The 22224-nt window shown below is 44.9% G+C and overlaps 1 protein-coding gene across 1 annotated transcript in view; it reads left to right on the top strand.

The window, feature by feature from the left end:
- Positions 1–2685: 2685 nt before the first annotated feature.
- Positions 2686–22224, top strand: part of LOC125425549 (rab proteins geranylgeranyltransferase component A 1-like) — a gene marked incomplete at its 5' end in the record, with an annotated part of 35043 nt that continues 15504 nt past the window's right edge. Inside the window, 3 exons of the mRNA XM_048483136.1 lie at positions 2686–2752; positions 17235–17307; positions 18278–18402. Of these exons, the coding sequence (XP_048339093.1) occupies positions 2686–2752; positions 17235–17307; positions 18278–18402 (265 nt within the window). The remainder of the gene's footprint in view (positions 2753–17234; positions 17308–18277; positions 18403–22224) is intronic.

The raw sequence follows: 22224 nt of genomic DNA, 5'->3' as shown, positions 1-22224 counted from the left end.
TTTCTCTCCTGCAAGGAGACTCAAAGGGGCTTACAAACTCCTTTCCATTCCCCCCTCACAACAAACACCCTGTAAGGTGGGTGGGGTTGAGAGAGCTCCAAAGATCTGTGATTAGCCCAAGGTCACCCAGCTGGCGTGTGTTGGAGTGCACACGCTAATCTGAATTCCCCAGATAAGCCTCCACAGCTCAAGCGACAGAGCCGGGAATCAAACCCGGTTCCTCCAGATTAGAGTACACCTGCTCTTAATCACTTTGCCACTGCTGCTTAGAGGGTTACTCCAACCCTCTGCATGGAAGAGCAAACCTTGACTTTTTGTTTTGTATTTACTCAATGTTTTCTCACCTAGCATAACAGTCAGGTCCCTGGTGGGCAAACAGCTGCTCCCACAAGCTTTTCTGTGAAGCCTGTAAAATGGAAGTCAGTGGCTGAAAAGTCGTAAAAGCAAAGGTATTACTTGATTACAGGTGTTGATTTTGAAATCTTGGTATGCATTGCTTTAAGATTTAAAGGCATTGGAAAGGTCCGTGTTGCCAAGCAAGCATAAGCTATAGGCATCTCTTGCCACGCACCATTCTGGGATACGATGCAATGTGTCTTCAGAAATAGCTTGCCAAAATAACATTTCTGGATGGAGATCACTATGCTAATTGGCTCATGGAACTTGAGGATATTTCATGTAAGCTTGAAACGCGGCTAAGGGCGGTGGGAGGTGGGGAACTCTACGATTTCAAACCCCCTCCCCCTGGTACTACTAGACAAAATGAACTTTCATCTATTCCTAGCATGGCATTTTTCCCCTTGGTAAAACCCCTAGTGTTACTCGGTGTTCTATCACATCAAAGACTCCACTGACACTGGAGGCTAGCATCGAACCTTCATAACTTCTTTCTGTTTTGCCAGCTGAGATTAAATCTCCCACTACCTGTCACAGAGGTAGGCCTTAAAAATGACAAAAAAGTTACTGAAAGGCTGAATTTCTTCCTTAAGGGCTTCCGAAGATATGAAATAGATTAGAATGCTTCCCGGGTTCCTGATTTTGTTAGAGTCATTTTGGTGAGCTTGCGGAAAATTTGTCTACAAGGATAGCATCTTGGCCCTCTTTAAGATTTGATATGATATGATAGACATCTTCTTTTTTTTTTTTAGTTTCACCTGATATTAGATGGCGAGGTGAAACAGCCCGTAGAAGTTTCCTACAGATCACATGCTAGTGAAGTATTGCAGACTCTGGGGAGAGGAAGAATAGGTGGTGAAGATACTAAACCTTGTGTATACAGTGCTCCCTTAATGAACGGCATTAAGGGAATTTACAATACATTCAAATAGATTTAAACCTTTTTGTGCTGTTTCTACTGTGTTCCACCCTGCTTCACAAAGCTTCATCAAATACACAGTACAACAATTCACTGCCATGGCCATGGATAGCTCTATCTTTTAGAGCCAGCATGGTGTAGTCATTAAGATCAGGTGCACTCTAGTCTGGAGAATCAGGTTTGACTCCCTGGTCTGCCATTTGAGTTGTGGAAGCTTATCTGGTGAACTAGATTAGCTTGTGCACTCCAGCACATGCCAGCTGGGTGACCTTCGGCTAGTCACAGTTCTTCGGAGCTCTCTCAGCCTCACCCACCTCACAGGGTATTTGTTGTGGGGGGGGGAGGGAAAGGAGATTGTAGACCCCTTTGAGTCTCCTTACAGGAGAGAAGGGGGGAATATAAATCCAACTCCAAGCCCCTCCTCCTCCTCCTCCTCCTCCTCTTCTTCTTCTTCTTCTACTTCTACTACTACTACTACTACTACTACTACTACTACTACTACTACTACTACTACTACTACTTGATTACAGGTGTTGATTTTGAAATCTTGGTATGCATTGCTTTAAGATTTAAAGGCATTGGAAAGGTCTGTGTTGCCAAGCAAGTATAAGCTATAGGCATCTCTTGCCATGCACCATACTACTACTACTACTACTACTACTACTACTACTACTACTACTACTACTACTACTACTACTACTACTACTACTACTACTACTGTAAGGGGATTACACAGAGTCTTGGGGGGATAGGCCCATCAGTGGCTACTAGCGATGGGGACTGAAAGAAACCTTTAGAGGTTTCAGATCCCAGGTTTTCCAGATAAACAGAATTGTTTTATCAGTCGCCTGTCAGCACATGCACAATCGGCCATGCTGACAGAGGCTGATGGGAATTGTAGTTCCTGAACATCTGGAGAGCCGCAGGTTCCCTACCCCTGCACTAGAGCTCTGAATAGCTGTGCTAGGAGCCGACACCAGAGGGGAACTTTGGGCTGTTGGCCCTGTTCCTTTGCTCTCCAGGGAAACTGGTTGGCCACTGTGCAAAACGGGATGTTTCCATTTTGCTTGTGAACTTCTGATCAAATGTGGTCGCTCGCTATTGGAGTCAGCTATTTTCAGCTGACGTTCAGTGGACCTGTGATCTGATGCAACGAGTGAGGGCTTATAACTGCCTGCCTTCGGTATGGGACATAATTATTTTAGGCTTTATAAAAGAAAATGCCAGCAGACAGCTTGCTTGCTCTAACTACGATATTAGGGAAGTATAAACTTAAATGATTTGTACTTTTCTCCCTTAAAACGGTTTGGCGTAGCATCAGACATCCCATTTCATCGTAACCTAATTAATTTTAAAACATTTCTTTCCAGGTTTGCCTGAATCCATCATAGCAGCCGCATGTTCCAGAAGTGGCCAAAGAGTTCTGCATTTGGATTCGTAAGTCCTTAAATCTATACATTGCTCATTAATTGCTGTGGAGCTTTTCTGTCACCCAGCTTGGCTTGAAAGTTTGCTGCGTTACATACAGCGGTGTCTTTGTATATCGCTGTAAAATATAATTCTTTTAAGTTTTTTGGGGGGAGGGTTGAGATGATGACTTGCGATTGTATAACACAAACAGCACCTTTGAGCAGAATCTTCTTGGGTCGATCCTGAGCATTAATTACCCTTTTCCCTTGTCTGTACACTGCGATACTAAAACAGGATTAAGTATCCCAGTGTTTCCTGATAAGGCTTTCTGGAAATAGTAGTTTTGTGAGGAAGGTTGCTGCGGTCACCATTACAGAACAGAGTTCGTCACATGTGTACAAATTACAGTTCCTAGGTTTCGTGGAAAATGTCAGTCAAAATTGTTTAAAACGTTCTCAGTTTTATTGTATAGATAAGCTCCTAGACCCCTTCCGCACATGCGGAATAATGCACTTTCAATCCCCTTTCAGTGCACTTTGCAGTTGGATTTTACTGTGCAGAATAGTAAAATCCACTTGCAAACAATTGTGAAAGTGAATTGAAAGTGCATTATTCCACGTGTGTGGAAGGGGTCTTAGAATGGTCTGCCACAAAAAGCTCTGATCAGATTGCATCATTCCTGTGCACTGCTGGGGTTGCAACAGTTGTCTATAAACATAGTAGAGCTCTTATGCACCCTTTGTGTGCTTCTGTTTTTGCTGAGAAATGTGAGTGACCCCATTTGGGGGAGGGCTTATGGCTGTTTCAATATAGCTGCTTTACTGATTCTTCAAGGCACGGTTAACGCTTTGGTTGCTGTCCTCTGCGGTAGGCGGGGAGGGGTGTGTGACTTTCAACAGAATTGGGGAGTTCAGATCTGCATTTCTTCTTTTGCCCCTGCGAGCTATGATCCTGGGTGGTTGGTGGGGGTAAATTAATGCCTGAATGCCATTTGGTATAGAAATAAAGGCTCAGAAAGCGTCACCAATTTAGTCTATTGACATGCACTCAGTGGTAGGATCCAAAAATTTTAGTAACAGGTTCCCATGGTGGAGGGATTCAAACAGTGGCGTAGCGCCAATGGGGCTGGGCGGGGCATGACGGGGGCGTGACCGGGCATTCTGGGGGTGGGGCATTGCTGGGCGGGGCTGTGGCAAGGACGCAGCCGCTGCGCCAGTCCTTGGGCAGGAAATGAATGCACGCAGGTGCAGGCTGCCATGCACGCCGGTGTACCTCCTGCTAGACTGCTTCAAGTTCTGCATGCTACTGCTGAGGAGTGGAGGAGGGGCGTAACGAAGGCAAAAATCACGTGGCAAAATCACCAATTAGTAACCCCCTCTCGGCACACACAAATAATTAGTAACCTACTCTCGGGAACCCGTGAGAACCTGCTGGATCCCACCTCTGCACGCACTCAGATATGTCCAACATGGCTCCTTGTTTTTAATTGTGTATGTGTATCTGTCATGCATAAATAAGAAGGGAACTCAGATCATGTGTAGAGTTTTGCAATCAAATGGTAACCTGTGGGGGAGAGCGGTGACTGGATCCAGTGTTTTCTTTTATATTAAAAAGCAGCAGCAATGGATGTTGGATTGTTGGAGGGAAAGTGGTTAACCACATTGGGATTTTTTGTAGATTATGTAGTATAATTATATCTAATCAAATGACTTTCTTCATCCACTCCCAATCTGTGTTGTACTGCCCTGCCCCCACCTGTGGTTAATAGCAGTTCTGGTGGGTGGGAAGGGGTTCCAAATGTGGAAGGCATGAGGGGAAACGATTACCCCCCTCCCCTTGATACCTCAGCCCCCGGTGTGAATTGTGCCCTCCCTCTCCCCATAGCTGCTTTTGAGTGTTGAAGGAAATATCGAGATGGGTGGAACCGCTCCCTCTTGTAGAGGTCAACCTAGGGCAGGGGTCAGCAACCTGCGGCTCTCCAGATGTTCATGGACTACAATTCCCATCAGCCCCTGCCAGCATGGCCAATTGGCCAATTCCCATGGGGCCCTACCCTCCATTGGTTAATACTCCATGAACTACAATTTCATTTGTCTCCTGCCAGCATGGCCAATTGGCCATGCTGGCAGGGGCTGATGGGATTTGTAGTCCATGAACATCTGGAGAACCACAGGTTGCAGACCCCTGATTTATATATATCTAATTTATTTATATCTTATATATATCTAATCTATTTATATCTAATACCTGAGCCTAAACTATGCCAAGGTCTTTCACTTGCAAGATGCAACATCCTTCCTTCCTCTTTGAGGCAGGGGAGGGAACTGAAACTCCCTCACCTCGAAAGACTGTGCATCCGCAAGATGAAAAGTCAAGAAACAGTTGGTCATGTCCTACAACATAGGTGTCAAACTTGCAGCCCTCCAGATGTTATGGACTACAGTTCCCATCATCCCCTGCCAGCATGATGCTGGCAGGGGGTGATGGGAACTGTAGTCCATAACATCGGGAGGTGTGTGAGTTTGACACCTGTGTCCTACATCATTGCCCCCTGTACAGTATTTCTAGGCCTAGGCTGCTTGAACCTTTTATTTCTGGGTAAGAGTGAACTTACAGAGCAAGAAAAGACTGTATTTCTTTTAAATAATGAAGTGACAGATGTTCTTGAACACACAGCTAAATTTCTTTGCTTTGTAATTCTGCAACGTTCTTTGCTTTATATTATTGGCACTGTGGTGATTTTAATGTTGACCGTCTTATATCTGCTGGGCCTAAGTTTTTAAGAATAACCTTGTTTAAACTTGTATGCTGTAAAGGTTCCATGCTGAACTGAAATAAGAAAACATGTGCAGTCCTAGACAGAGTTACACCCTCGTAAGCCCACTTAGGATCTGCTTAGGATGGCATTGCAGAAGGTGAAAGCAGTAGGACGGACCCGATCCTTTTTACTACTGTTGCGTCACATTTTAAATTCTGGGGAAAGAGAGGGGAAAGAGAGAGGAAAAAAGGGACGTTGTGTAACGCCGGTAGCTCCGCTGTTTAACTTACATTGAAGTGTCAACTTTAAATCTCTTCCTTTCCAACAGGAGTTAGAGAGAAGCATGGGGGGGGGGGAGGATTGGGGGGGGGATAGCGGGAGAAGCTGCAAGTCAAATGAAACTTTTGAAGTACTTTGCGTGTGCCAGGCCTGCCGGAATTCATTACCCCTGTGCTGATCTTATTACTTTTAATCTGCCGCCCCTGTTTTGTGTTTATCATAATATACCGCTTATGTGATGATGGTAGATGGGCTGAAGTGGACCATTATAAACCACTGAGTAGCACCTCTGTTGATTTATAAACACTGTCCAAGCATCCCCCCATCAAGAGCCGCTAATCTTATTCAAAATAGTCACTTCCATTGCAGCTCCGCCATAAATTCCCGTCGTCATGTTTTAAAACCAAAGTTAGCTTCTGCCAAATTGTAATTGAAGGGGGCTTCGTTTCTGGGCGCGAGCTATCTGTCTCAATAAAACGTAAAAAAAAAAAAAAAATTAGAAAATCCCGTGGCTCTTTTTCAGCAGAGCTACATTTACTGTAGATATTAATGAGCTGTTGACGTGTGAAATTTCAAGGATGGATGTTAAGTGATTTAGAAAAGCAATTTGCAATTCAGAACTGGGCCGCTTGGCATTGACTTTAAACTTGAAGTTGCAAAAGTTGAAAATTAAACGTAGTTGTGCAAGCGATTGTTTATGCATGCGGGTTTTCCTTCCCTGTGACCTCCGTTCTTTTCTCCCGTCGCCACCCTAAATATTTTCATTTTGGGCAACCAGCCCTTGTTTTTTCTAGTTCTATGGGAAAGCGGAGCGTTTGTTTGAGGTGCACGCTTTGTGCCTGGAAACAAACATTTGGTTGATGCCATGCAGTCAGGCTGTGTCCCAGTACAAAGAAACAAGCTGATCCACAATTCTTTAAAATGTATTGTTGAAAGCTTTCACGGCCGGGATCACTAGGATGTTGTGGGTTTTCCGGGTTGTATGGCCGTGTTTCAGTAGTATTTTTCCCCTGACGTTTCGCCGGCATCAGCCACAGATGCAGGCAAAAACGTCAGGAGAAAATACTACTGGAGCACGGCCATACAACCCGGAAAACCCACTACATCCTAATTCTTTAAAAATTGATGATCTGACTCCCCCTTCTTTAACTTTATCATTTAGAACAGTGATGGCGAACCTTTTCGAGACCAAGTGCCCAAATTGCAGCCCAAAACCCACTTGTTTATTGCAAAGTGCCAACATGGCAATTTAACCTTAATACTGAGGTTTTAATTTAGAAAAAACAGTTGGCTCCGAGGCTCACGTTACTCACGGGTAAGCTTGGTGAAGCAACTGTGCAACACTTCGAATGGGTGAATCACGAACCTAGGAGAGTTTACTCAGAAGCAAGCCCCATTGCCAGCAACTGAGCTTACTCCCAGGTAAAGGATCGTGCCCACGCCAGCCTAGATGTGTGTGTGTGTGTGGGTGATTTCCCCCCCCCCCCACATGACTAACTCTGTGCACGCGTGCCCACAGAAAGTCCTCTGAGTGCCACCTGTGGTTCGCCACCACTGATTTAGAATGTGGTATTTGTTTAAATAATTTCTAACCCTATTCTTTCCACTGGAAGCCTTTGAGAGGGCTTAACAGACCCAACTATACCCAATTCTAGAAAAACAACATTACAGCATAATTGCATATTAAGAGCGTATCTTCTAAAACAAATTGCAACTGGCAGTTTGGTGAGCCAATACATCTTAAGAAGCAGCAAGCTTGACACCAGCTAATAATCTGTGATGATCAATAATCAAAGCAAATAATCTGTGATGATCAATAATCAAGGCAAACACATATGAAGCTCCCTGTTTTGTGGAGTTGTTCTCTTCCCTTGCCCATGAGGCTGGAGTTGAGAACATGAGTTCAGTAGCTGAGCATGTTCATACAGGACCAGGCTTTTAAATACCCTGATTCCAAATTCTGTAGAGCTTTAAAACCCATAAATAGAGCTTTAAATTGAATTGATAACCAGTGTTACCCACCCCATTAGTGCAGGTGAAATAAATGCTGTGTGATTTAGATCTGTAATCTTGGTGCTTCAAATTTTGCCCCACAAACAGCACAGTGCAGGAAAGACCCAGTTGGCAAACCAACCAAAGCTGGCTATAGATAGGACAAGCCACAGAGGGGTCTGGGAATCCAAACATCTAATATCACCCCAAAACGGCAGACAGGGTTTGTAACCCTGAGGATTGCAGCCCCGTCAGGGACAGTCTGGATCCTTGATTCCAGATGTGATGTAGAATAGGGTTGCCAGCATAGCTGGGAGAAACTTGGCACGGATGGCTCGCTGGATCATGCCCAATGTGTGTAATCACTTCTGGCTCAAAACCAGAAGTGACATCATTGTGTCGGGGGGACAACTCTAGAATTTGCCCCAAACTCTGTGTTTAAAGCGTAGAGTTGGGCTGAATCCTAGAGCATCACCCAAAACCCAGAAGTGACATCACAAATTGGTGTGGCATCGGCAAGCCCCTTTACCTCCATCCATCAGCCTGTAATGCCATAGCAGGGACTTGGGGAGGCAGGCCAAGAGAGGCCCAACTAGTCCTGAATCACCAAGCAGCATCTTCATCCAGTCTTACCCATTTCTAGAAATATTACTGAAATTCCTGTCTTTATGTTGATATATTCAAATATTTTAAAAGTTAAATGTATTCCATTTCCCCCACTGTATTTGCTTTACGCTACCTTTCCAACCTTTTTTTTTCTGTTCTGTGTCTGAAAGTGTGAGTAATTGTTCTAAGATCAACAGATGCGTTACTTCCAATGGCTAATATAACCTTGGCAGCAGCCAACAGATTCTGAAGCAATAATCTAGTGTTGATCATCATTAAAGTATTTAAACATTAAAATATTTAAACATTAAAATATTTAAACATCATTAAAATATTTAACAAAAACTTTGGGCTGTAAACCAGCGCTGACCCTGTTTCAGGAAACCGGCCGCTGATGTGCGCCCTTCTCCTCCCGCTTTTTATATTCTGGGCCCCTTAATTTCTATGGGGCCCTCAGCTCTCTGGTTTTGTTTCTTCCAGGGTGGGTTTATAAAGTTTATGAAATTTTATGCTGGATGCTGATGTAATTTTGTTTAATCCACTGTTTTACATGGGTTTTTAATGTGACTGTTTGTTATTATGTTGTTCACCGCCCAGAGCCCTTCGGGGAAGGGGCGGTATATAAAACTGATAATTAATTAATTAGTAAGTAAGTAACGGCTATAGCAGTTTGAGACCCGTATCCCTGAATGTAATGTTGCTTCCAAGATACAAGACAGCAGTCTGTGAATCACTTTGTGAGAACTCAGTTGATTAAATTTAATTAAACACATCTTGAATTCACAATTGAAAGAAGCATCACTAATACTTTGAAGGGAAAAAGAAACATTTTAACATACACACCCAAGTGGGAACCTGCAAGGACTTGTGGGGGACATCTCGTTCCCCCTCCCACTAGATCCAACACAAATCTTTTGTGGCCTTTCTACCCCCCTCTCCTACCCCTCCGCTCTTGTGGCTTGATATATTTTTATTCTCCAATCCAAGGGCCTCGCGCTCCCATACAATTCTCCCCTTCCTCTTCCTTACAGCCTCCCAAGATTCTGCTCAGTGCCACCTCTCTTAGTTCTTTCAAACATCTCTTCAAAATTTGCTGTTTTATTTCCATTCAGCCTTGGCTCAGTGCATTTTCCTCCATTCCCTTCTGAAAACCGAAAGTAGCTCTTCCTCTGCATATCTTTGCATTCCTCTTGTCCCTTTGTAGCCTCTCCTATGTCAGATTTTTCAGACTGCAAGCTCCTTGGGGCAGGGGACTTGCCACTTTGTATTCTGTGGTGCTTAAAAATGTGCTAAATAAACCTGCTGCAGTGGTCAGCAGGAATCTCTAATCCCCCAGCTCCCCAAATGGTTAGAGTCATATTTGGCCTGTGCCATATTTGGCCTGTGCCATATTTGGCCTGTGCAGGTATCACCCATCATCATGGTTTGCTTTAGTTAACTATGGATAAATGTAGTGTTTGAACTCCTAAGCTGTGGGTGAGAATTGGATGTGAAACCAAGGTTAGAAGTGGGTACGCACTCTGGCTAAATGTTACAATTGTTTTGAGCAAATTATGGTTTAACTGGTTTCTCATCTGGTTTCATTAGGAACATGCTTGTTGCTTAGTTAGCACAAAGTTGGGCAGATATCTGCGAAACACGGGCGAATCACTCATGACTAGAAACAGACCTGAAAAGCCCTTCAGCTACAATAAGGACACAAATCAAAAGATTTGGTCATATTAAGCTGGCTGCATTTAAGAAAGAACCTTGCGATTTGATCGATGGTTAAGAGATGCTGATTCTTTTTCCTAATGTTGCTCTCACGGTAATCTGAGCCCTCAAAATGCATTCAGTTATCTGTGCAGACCAGCGGTTTTACAGTTGCCCAAAAGACTGCTAGACTGCCTCTTTTCCTTTCCCGAAACAGAAAGCACGGTACACGTTTTCCCCAGTACTTTATCTTCCCGCAGAAGGTCTTCCATGTATAAAGAGTCGTAAAATTAACAACAACGAGTGAGGGTCATTGCCAATGCAATACTGAACACACAAAGCTGTCTTACGTCGCTCCAGACCACTGGTGTAGCAAGGTCGGTCTTACCCACTGGCTCCTCTCCAGGGTTTCAGGCACAGGTCTTACCCATCACAGAGTACTTGATACTTTTAGCTGAAGATGCCAGAGATAGAACCTGGAACTTTCTGCGTGCCAAACGCTCCCTTACAGAACCGTGGCCAGAGGTGGGATTCAGTCAGTTCTGACAAGTTCGGCTGAACCGGTTGTTAAATGGTGAGGCCCACCATGTCACGCCTAAATGGTGCCCCCCCCCTCTTTTTGTGGCCAGTCATCTAGGTCACTTACCATCTATCGAGACTCACCATGGCTCCCTTTTCGGGGGAGGGGGAATTTTAATCTTGAATATTGGACGCCAACTATGCTATTTATTGTGATGTATTACATAATTTAAATTTTTTAGCTTTTACCGCTGCTTTAAATGTCTGATTGTTTTATACTGTTATTTTTATATGCTGTACACCGCCCAGAGCCCTTCGGGGATGGGGCGGTATAAAAGCCTAATAACTAACATACATACATACATACATACATACATACATACATACATACATACATACATACATACATACATACATAAACTATAAGACCATGGTGGTGAACATATGGCACTCCAGATGTTCATGGACTACAATTCCCATAATCCCCCGCCAGCACGGCCAATTGGCCATGCTGGCAGGGGATGATGGGAATTGTAGTCCATGAACAACTGGAGTGCCATAGGTTCGCCACCACTGCTACAAGGCCTGCCAATCACCCCTCCTCCTTCCCCCCTCCTCCTGCCCCCCTCCCCAGGCTGCTCGTTCAGCCGGTAGAGTTTGTTCAGCCAGTAGAACCTCTGCCAGCTGAATGAACAGCCTTGCGGGGCCACCACAGGGCACCCCTCAGCCCCACCAGGGCCGGCTGCCTGGGACCACTGCCGCCTCAGGTAAGTGGGGGGCGGGGGGGGGCGGCAGTGCCGGAGCGGGAGTTGCCCCGGGCGCCATTTTCCCTCCCTGTGCCTCTGCCATTTGGCCATGAGGTGTTCAGCTGCCCCCCATCCCCCCAGATTCTGGAACCGGTTGTTACATTATTTGAATCCCACCACTGCCTACGGCCCTTTCCTAGCCAGTGCCCCTCAGCAGTATTAGTTTCCAGGGTTAGTTGGCTTGGTCTGCAGTGGAAGAGACGGTTTCATGTCCAGTAGCACCTTTGAGACCGATAAGATTTTCAGAGCTTTTGGGAGTCAAAGCTCCCCCCCTCCCCCCGTCAGATCTGATGAAAGGAGTTTTGATCCTCGAAAGCTCATACCCCTGAAAATCTTGTCAGTCTCAAGGTGCCACTGGATGCGGAACCAGCTGTTCCACACTATTAGGCAAGCTTGGCGGTGTCAGATTTGTTACTGGACCCGCAGAAGGGACGCCTCTTGAGATATAACACAGCTATCAGTTCTATTCCTACACCGAAATTGATTGATTGTGCCTGGCTGCAGAGGCCAGTGAAAAGTCTTGTCAATTTCAAAAAGGCACACACACACACACCCCAACACACCCACCCACACACCCACACACACACCCACACACACACCCACCCACACACACACACACACACACACACACACACACACACACACACACACACACACACACACACACACACACACAGAGGGCCTTTCCACACAAATCTTATAAAACAGGAAATAAAAGTGCTTCCTCTGTGGAGTTCCGCATTGTTTTTACTCCTTTTGGTTCCCAAAAGGTTTTCTTTGCAGCCTCAAAACGTTTCAAATGAATGTCCTTTCAAAATGATTCTTTGGTTGAAACGTTTTGAAAATGTCTTCAGTTGCCTGTGCGATCGCTTTAAGACACACCTCTGTGCTGTCCCTGAACGTCTTCCTCAGTGCTCTTTTCTGAACACCCCCTGTTCCCCCTTGCCTGTTTATTTCCCCCTTTTGTTTATTTGATAGGGGGGTAATCTTCAAAACATTGAGTATATCAGCAGTTAAGAAGCACGGCACAAGGCTTTGAAACACTGATTCAATGCAGAATTCCCACCCCCACAAAAAAGGGGGAAACCATGTAACGTTGACCATGAATCGTTTGGAGGGAGGGAGTGTGGACATACATCACTGTAAAGGGGGGGATTGAAAGTGATTTGTGCTGAAAGGGCCACACGCATACATCGAGTTCTGGAAACCTGAGCAAGAGGTAGTACGATACGTAGCCAGCCACCGCTGCAAAGGAAAACCAGTTGCAACCCCAGCAGGAACATCTGCTGGTAACTTTTTAGCCTAGAAGAAGAAAGAAGAAGAAAGAAATGTTTCTCTCTTTCTCACAATACTGAAACCAGGGGGCAGACATTGAAAATGCTGGGGGGAAAGAAGTAGGACTAATAAAAGGAAACACTTCTTCATGCAATGTGTGATTGGTGTTTGGAATATGCTGCCACAGGAGGTGGTGATGGCCACTAACCTGGATAGCTTTAAAAGGGGCTTGGATAGATTTATGGAGGAGAAGTCGATCTATGGCTACCAATCTCAATCCTCCTTGATCTGAGATTGCAAATGCCTTAGCAGACCAGGTGCTCAGGAGCAGCAGCAGCAGCAGAAGGCCATTGCTTTCACATCCTGCAGGTGAGCTCCCAAAGGCATCTGGTGGGCCACTGCGAGTAGCAGAGTGCTGGACTAGATGGACTCTGGTCTGATCCAGCAGGCTCTTTCTTATGTTCTTATGAAGAAGAAAGGAGGAGGAGAAGGTAGGTGAGGTAGGTGGGGCAGGTGGGGCTTAGAGAGCTCAGAAGAACTGTGACTAGCCCAAAGGCATCTGGTGGGCCACTGCGAGTAGCAGAGTGCTGGACTAGATGGACTCTGGTCTGATCCAGCAGACTCTTTCTTATGTTCTTATGAAGAAGAAACAAGAAAGGAGGAGGAGAAGGAGAAGGTAGGTGAGGTAGGTGGGGCTTAGAGAGCTCAGAAGAACTGTGACTAGCCCAAGGTCACCCAGCTGGCGTGTGTTGGAGTACACAGGCTAATCTGAATTCCCCAGATAAGCCTCCACAGCTCAAGCAGCAGAGTGGGGAATCAAGCCCAGCTCCTCCAGAGTACACCTGCTCTTAACCACTACGCCACTGCTAACATCCCATCCAAGAAGACCACCAGACACAAAGGACACACACAGGTCAGATGCCTACCACTGGTCCTATGGAACTACCAGGTAGTGAGATTCATGGTTCCTTCGACTGCAGGTGGGAAAGCACTTGCACAAATGACTTTTCCGCATTGGAACGTATCATGACCATTTCATTCAAACGAAAGACTGCTAATGCCATATAAGCAGAGCCATAGACGGTCGCTGGGGCAAGAGGTGAGGGAGGAAACAGCTCTTCAGCGAATGTCAATGAGGAGAGCTGCTCCTCTCAATGTTATATTGGTCTTGGAAAAAATGAATCAAAGCCGCTGATGTCCGAGAAGAAACTGCTGATGCTTCGTGATTTCTCCAGAGAGCGGCTTTCACGTGTCTTGTCTTCTATTTGATCTCTCGAGGAAGGGGGAGCGGGGAAGTCTCCCGTCATCAGAATAGCTGTCTTTCGCCCGCGAAGCCCCTGCCACATCAATTTTCAGAGACCGGACGGAAAATTACTTCAGCGTCTCACCTTAAACTTTTCACATCGCCGGCAGAAGCATCTATTACCGGACTCCCGTTCTGCCTCAACCGCTTTCCAGGGGCCCGGGGGCCGACCGGCTTCTTCGCAAATCTCAGGCCAAAAAATTCATCTCGCCTTTCGTCTTCCAGCTTTGATTCAGCCCTGAAACTTAAGTCGCGAACATCTGGCCACCGACTTGGCACCATCCTTGGGTTAGCTTAGTTTAGGCCCACCTAGGAATGCTGTTTTGCAGTTGATTCCACGAGATCACAAGTGGGAGGTGGGTTTGTTTTGAAAGCAACCAGTTCCCATTCAGATTGACTTTCTCGAAGGATTTCTTCCCCGTTCGTTCAATAAGAAATAACTTTCAAGTCTCCACTCACTTACTGTGCACATGAATGGCATGCATAGGCCCAAGTGTGTAACACACAGTGTAACAGACTTCCCTCTGTGATACACCTCTGAAGATGCCAGCCACAGATGCAGGCGAAATGTTACAGACAAGATCCACCAGACCACGGCCACACAGCCCGGAAAACCCACCAGAACCAACACTACAATTAGTCACCATATGTACATTTCATACAATGCTTTTACCCTTGTCTTCTTAATTTAAGATGAGACGTGGTATTCTGTTCACCCCCGTGTTCTGAAATTATTATGAATCTACTTTGCATTAATTTTATATGTTAATTCAACAATTTAGATAAAAATTTACATACCATAGCACAATGATATATGCACTAACTTACTCACCATAACCCAGCCATCTGTAGAGCTAATAGTGGTCTCCCTCTAACGCATTCACATGTATGCTGCACTTAACATTAACAGCTAAGTCTCTACCTATTTTATCGGCAGTAATGCCCACAATGCAAATACTTACAATGCAATCTATAAAAAGCAAGACAGATTCACTCCTGAATTCAGTTAATATGTTCAGCTCAAAAATCAGTCTACTTTAATATCTTGATATGATTATTCTGATGGGTACAAACTTTTTCCTGAACTAAAAACTGGAAATCATTTTCAATGTGGCCTTTTTCTATAAAGTGCTGAACTAATGGGGAATCAAGATGTGTATGTTTAATGCGCGATCTCTGCTCTGATAGGCACAATTTAATTGGCCTTATTGTTTGCTCCACATAAAGTAACTTACATTTGCATATGATTATATACACCGCTTGTTTGCTATTGCAATTAGAGAGATATTTCAAAGGCTTTTCAATTTGGATTGTTCCCATTCAAATATCTTCGTTTCATAAGCCAAATAACACACTGAACATGATAAAAACCCACCACCTGATAGTTATCAGATTTCCTATGAAACATGTCTGCATGGACCAGTTTATCCTTTAATGATCCATTCTTCTTATATCCAATTAAATGTAAGTCCTCAGAACCAGGTATAGATGAATTAATATGCCAGTGTTTCTTTATGTTACTGATTTTAAATGCTAGATGGCCATACTCAATAGACAGGGAAAATCTCTTATTGTTTTTCTTGGTCTTATCTTTTAATAAACCTTTCCAGGTCTGTTGTCAGAGTTCTTCAGTGCTTCAACATTTACAGGGTACCTTCTCTTCACGAACTGTTCATACATTGGAGTGTTGTAGGATTTCCAGGCTGTATGGCCGTGTTCCAGTAGCATTTTCTCCTGACGTTTCACGTGCATCTGTGGCTGGCATCTTCAGAGGATCTGATGGAAGATGCCAGCCACAGATGCAGGCAAAACGTCAGGAGAAAATGCTACTGGAACACGGCCATACAGCCTGGAAATCCTACAACACTCCAGTGAATCCAGCCGTGAAAGCCTTCGACAATACATTGTTCATACATTGTTTCTGCATCCCTGTGGAAATTCTGAACCTCTGAAGAATTGCATTTAAATGACAAAAACTGTCCATAAGGAACATTCCTAATTAAATGTTTGGGATGAGATGCATTCCTGTCAGTGGACTGAACATAATTCCTGATACCAGTTTAATTTAGCAGAAGCTGTAAATAGATATATTTTTTGCCTTGAAAGTATTTTTTTCCTTGAGAGTGCAGAGTACAAGTATTTTAATGGAATAAATGTTTGGCAAAGAGACAAATATCTGCAAATGTGCTCAATTTGCATAATTTAACAAGGCAGCACAGGGCACCAGGTTTCATGTGTGGGAAGGGTGTCCAGCAGTAATCAAAACAGCCCCTTAACTTTCTCCATCCTCTTCAGAGTTGGTATGAGAGGCACTGTCGGAACTTTGCAGATTGCGCCACTCAGGTCTTACTGCTGCCTCTGGTCCAGCTATGGACTGGGGCTCTCAGTCTTGCCCAGGTAAATGCGTGCCAATGGCAGAAACTGCATAAGACAGAGGAGGCAATTGATCCCTCTCCCCTTTTCTTGGTCTGAGATCGGTCTACAAAGGCCAGGCCAGCTCACCGCCACTATTGAACTTTTCTGGGATGCCCCTGTGTTGCGTGCCGTTCCATCATCGGCACGCCCAATATAACATCTAATCTACACTGGGCCTTGGGTCCGGGCGCCACACTCTTATAATCTTACTGTTATATATACTGTACTGATGCTGCTTGTTTTATGAATTCTGTAAATTGTTTTAACCTGTTTTAATTTATTTATTCTGTGTATTGTTGCTTTGGCCAATCGTATGTAATATTGTGTCTGGCCTAGTGTACACCGCCCAGAGGCCTCTGGGGGTGGGCGGTTTATAAATGCGATGTATAAATAAAATAAATAAAAATAAAGCAGTAGAAATGATTTTGCCCCAGAGTGTCAGGCAAAGCTTGCCTTAACTTTCTATTCTGCAATAAATGTTAGCCCAAGTTTGTTTTCATTTTAGAAAAATAAGTACATGTACTTGGCAAATGTACTGAATTATACCAAAAGGTATAATTCCCTGCCAGTGGCATAGCGCCAAGGGAGAGGGGCATAATGCACTAGGCATGCACTGGTTTGGGGGCGGGGCGGGGCGGGGGGGACACAGAGTGCACGCGTGCCCTGGGCGCAGTTCCCCCTCGCTACGGCTCTGTTTCCTGCCAGTGCCAGAATAAAGTAAAATCTGTATAGTTTCCTTCACACACTGTGTTATGCTCTATTGTGCACCTGTAAACCTCATCATTTATCGCATTTCAACAACTATGACAATGTGTGCAAAATGACTTTTTTGCTGATCAGGCTTTTCTTAATTTTTTTTTATAGGAGAGCGTACTATGGGGGAAATTGGGCAAGTTTCAGTTTCTCGGGATTATTGTCTTGGATAAAAGAAAACCAGGTAAGTGGCGGTGAATTAATTGACACGAAGCATCTTATCTTCTCACTCTCTTTTTTGGGGGGCGGGGTTTGCTGTCAAGTCATACCTGACTTATGGCGATCCCAGAGGGTTTTCAAGGCAAGAGACTAACAGAGATGGTTTGGCAGTTCTGTCTTTGTGTGGAGACCGTGGTATTCCTTGGTGGTCTCCTTTCCAAACAGTGACCAGGCCTCTGCTTAGCTTTCAGTATCTGATTATATCAGACTAGTCTGGGCTACCCAAGTCAGGGTTTGTATTTTTTACTTTTAAAAAATCTATTCATTTTGTGTTCTTTTCGGTACTTTGCAAAACAAACATAAAAAACCTTTCAGGCCGTCTTTTCCCCTTTGTGTTTCTGCATTTGGAGAAACACTTTCTGCCATTACGCAAGGAATGCACCGTGTTTCCCCGAAAATAAGACAGGGTCTTCTATTAATTTTTGCTCCAAAAGATGCGTGCAGTGGTGGCGAACCTTTGGCACTCCAGATGTTATGGACTACAATTCCCATCAGCCCCTTCAAGCATGGACAATTGACCATGCTGGCAGGGGCTGATGGGAATTGTAGTGCATAACATCTGGAGTGCCAAAGGTTCACCACCACGGCGTTAGGGTTTATTTTGGGGGAATGTCTTATTTTTTTTCCATGATTTTGCACCCCTCACATGACCAGATCTGCTGTGCCGGGGAATCTGCAACTAGGTCTTATTTTTGGATGTATACCTAGAGCTTATATTTAGGGCTTATGTTTCAAGCACCTTCCATAAATCCCCCCCAAAATCATGCTAGGGCTTATTTTCAGGGTAAGTCTTGTTTTTGGGGAAACAGGGGAGGTGCTGATAAAGGAACCCTAAAACCAAACATCTGACGACCAACTTTCCAAGCTTGCCAAGAAATTAATATGAGTGCTTGTTTTGTTCCTGGTTGGGCGGATCTTCTCTGTGTTATTGCAAGGAAAAGGAAGATGCTTGTGAAGAAAGCGAAACCTGGAAAGAACGGATCCTTGAAAATGAAGAAAGCATTCCTCTTCGCCAGAAGGACAACACCATTCAGCACGTTGAGGAGTTCTGCTACGCCAGGTAAACCCAAAGTACTGGTTTGCGCTTTTTTAACTGGAGGGCTGCTTGGACCTTAGCAGGGGGCAGCAGAAACGCTTGACTCTCCTGCATGAGTCACCCCCACCCCCCTTTCCCACACTTACCTTAGTTCCTTTCCTTTTCCTAGAACTTTTTTAGGCTGAAAAAAAGGCCTGTTCATAGTACAGGCTAAAAATGGCCTGAAGAACTACAGTTCCCAGGAGATGTTGGGGCTCACAAGGTCTCCTGCGAGGTATAGTTCCCATCAGGCCATTTTTAAGCCTGATCTGTGAATAGGTCTTTTTTTCCGCCTGAAAAAGTTCTAGGCCCAGGGTTCTTTGACTCCCTTCACAGCAAAAAATAATTGAAGTTTTCCCATAGTTGTCTCCTTTAGGTGCTTTTGTGCCTTGTGTTCAGGAGCTGTGTCTGGCAACCAGTGGGAAGGTTGGGGGTGGGGACATGGGGAGCATAACATAATCTGAAGCGATGCAATGGGGTAGCTCTAGGAATGGCATAGAGCTTACAGTGGTCCCTAGCCGCCACACAGGTAAAGTTTCCCCTTCAGTCGTATCCGACCCTGGGGTACCACTGCAAACAGTGATTTTATAGGCAAGCTGCTTTTGCGGGGTAGTTTGCCATTGCTTTCCCCAGCTATTCTTTACCCCCTAGCTATGAGCTAGGTACTCATTTACTGACCAGAAATGGATGGATGGCGGAGTTGACCATGAGCCAGCTGCCAGGATATCTGACCCACAGGGGGCTCGAACTCCTGACCGTGTGAGTGACAGTGCAAGCACTTAACCACTACGCCATGTGGTTCCTGAATACATTACTTCTAGCTGTCCATAATTCAATTTCAATAAGCCTTTATTGGCATATACACGATAATATACAATACAGTTCCAGTTAAAAAGTGAGTAGTAAAAAACTTCGCGTTTGTCATACATTCAGTTTACAAACTTCTGACAAAAACTTTGCCACTATAAGGCAACAATGAAAATCCTGACAATTTAAAAGCATAACTACTTTGTCTGATTCAGAGTCCATAATTCTCTTGTCCATAAAATTGTCTCTTTCTTTAAGGCTGCCTGGATCATTATTCATCTTCATATTGTGTAGCAATGCATTTCATAATTGAATTGGGTGAAGAAAGGCTTTCCTTTGTATGTTCTGAAGGATGTGATCCTGTATACTCATTCATGGGAGCAAGGCCTTTTAGAGTACTGTTTATTTTGACTAAACCATGCATAGGATCAAGGTGCACAAGTCCTCTTTTTTCTCCAATCTATAATGTAGCTTTGGATAATGAACAGGTACAATGTGAATGACGGTTGGCTCTTATTAGAGCCAACTGAAAGCCAGCGTGGTATGATGGGTAGAGCGCCTGGCTAGGATCAGGGATTCTAAGCTGAAATTCCTACTCTGCTAAGAAGTTCACTGGGTGATCTTAGTCACATACTCAGCTTTGCCTACCTCACTGGACTATTGTGAGGATAAAAAGGAGGAGAAGAGAGCAATGTTAGCTGCTATGAGTCTCCACTGGGGATAAAGTAGGTTATAAATAATTTAAATGAATTACCAGTTTGTATTGGTGATTGGTGTTTGGAATATGCTGCCACAAGAGGTGGTGATGGCCACTAACCTGGATAGCTTTAAAAGGGCCTTGGACAGATTTATGGAGGAGAAGTCGATCTATGGCTACCAATCTGGATCCTCCTTGATCTGAGATTGCAAATGCCTTAGCAGACCAAGTGCTGGGGAGCAGCAGTAGCAGAAGGCCATTGCTTTCACATCCTGCATGTGAACTCCCAAAGGCATCTGGTGGGCCACTGCAAGTAGCAGAGTGCTGGACTAGATGGACTCTGGTCTGATCCAGCAGGTTCTTTCTTATGATCTTATTCTGGCACAAGAAGGAGAAATGGCCGTCTGTCTGATTTACTTCTTTGTGGCAACCCCTGTCCCTCATGGGTTTTTGTCTGTGCAGGTTCTGTGATCCCCAGCGTAGTCTTTTCAAAAGGGTCTTCCCTTTCGGCCCTTGGGGAAGCTCGTCGCTGTTGAATGGAAGCTGTAATTAATAAAATAGCTCCATTGAGCAAGTTAACATCAAAGAGTGGACCTGCCTCAGCGTTTCTTCCCAGCTTACATCCTCTGGTTATCTTTCTCCAATTGTCGCTTCCCTTCTTCAAACTCCTAGGAAATAGCCAACGAGACGTTTATTTTTTAAAGAAAAAAGACAGCTGGGTAGCGGAAGTGCTGTTGCGCACAAAGCCAAAATGAATGGCCAGAGAACAAAGTGCATCTTTCAAAGGGAAAGAATACCATCTCTGCAACAAGCGGTGTTGGGTAGAGAGGGGGAAAAATAGGCAAATGGCTGAAAAATAGTGAACACCTGTGCTGAATAAATTAACCAGCTGGCTGGCAATTTTTCTTTTGACCTATCAGAAGGGGTGGCTGTTAGGAGGCATTAATAAGACACATTGGCTTTGAGAGATCCTTTTGTTGCTACCATTAATTAATGAATGGTGCTAGGTAACATGCAGAATTTACACTGCTGTTTCAGCTGCAGATGGATTCTTTTTGTGAATTAGTATTGCATGTGAGGATTTAAATTTGAGTGATTTTGTCCCCCCGTCCCCTCCCCCATACACTCACACCCGACACACTGTTATTCTGCTCAGAGATTATAGCTGATAATATCTGGTAATATTTTTCATGTTCAGTCGCTGGGAATTATAAAAGGGTGGTTTCTTCTCAGATATTTTTTGTTACATGGGGCATTTTCCTTTTCTTTGTAACCTACTGGAGAGGGTGTGAAATATTTGCTATTAAACTGTACAGTTTGCATGGTGATCTTTGTAATATGATCTCCAGGTCATGGAAAGCCACCGTCACCATTCCCACCAACTGAAAGAGCCACATGTCTAGTGTATGCCCAGCACACCACCCCAAGCAAGAACAAACAATCTAGAATGTTGCCTTTTAAATCACCAGAGTACTTCTGAGCATGTGCAGTTATATGTCTCCACTCCTGGGGTTTTTTGTGGGTTACCATTGGACCGTGGTCAGCCCCATTCCACCACTTTATTCCGTTTCACACATTGACCCAGCCTGAAACACATAACCCCTGCGTCTCTACAGCTTTAGTTTTGTGTCTTGTTTCCCCCAAGGATAGGTTTCAGATAGGTTTGTCTGCAGTAGAGGAGCACCTAAGTCTAATAGCACCTTAAAGACCAACAAGATTCTCAGGGCATAGGCTTTTGAGAGGTAAAGCACTTATGGTAATAGCTTCTACCCTGGAATTCTTGTTGGTCTGTAAGGCCCTTTCCGCATGGGCCATTTACATGGGCCATTTGCCGTCCCTGGGCAGCTGTTTGCACAAGAAGCGCTGCTAGATCGCAGCAGCGCCATCCTGGCCGCCCAGGAGCGGTGTGAAGCCGCTCCTAATAACTATGCTTGTTGAGCGAGGTTATTCTAAAACGCCATCTTCCCATTGGCGTGGTGCGAACTGCACCACTGGAAAGATGGCGCTTTCCTCGTCCCCTCCACTCACCTCGTCCTCCAGCGTGCTCTGAAGGCAGTCAGGGACCCGCCCACGCTGCCCTCTGACCTCCAGGGGTTCGGATGGCAGCGTGGGCAGGTCCCTGACGGCCTCCAGAGCGACGCTGGAGGACGAGATGAGTGAGGGGGGGGACAGAGAAAAGGCGGCTCTGTGCGAAGCCACCTCTTCTGCGCCGGCTTCTGTTGGGCCACTTGCACGCTCCCGTGCGAATGACCCCCACCCCTCCACCAGCATAATTTCCGCTGTGCGGAAAGGGCCTTAGATAT

This window comes from Sphaerodactylus townsendi, unplaced genomic scaffold (genome assembly GCF_021028975.2).
Source record: "Sphaerodactylus townsendi isolate TG3544 unplaced genomic scaffold, MPM_Stown_v2.3 scaffold_75, whole genome shotgun sequence".
Lineage (NCBI taxonomy): Eukaryota > Metazoa > Chordata > Lepidosauria > Squamata > Sphaerodactylidae > Sphaerodactylus > Sphaerodactylus townsendi.
The sequence above is the reverse complement of the archived record's forward strand: the minus strand, read 5'-3'. Positions and strand labels throughout refer to the sequence as shown.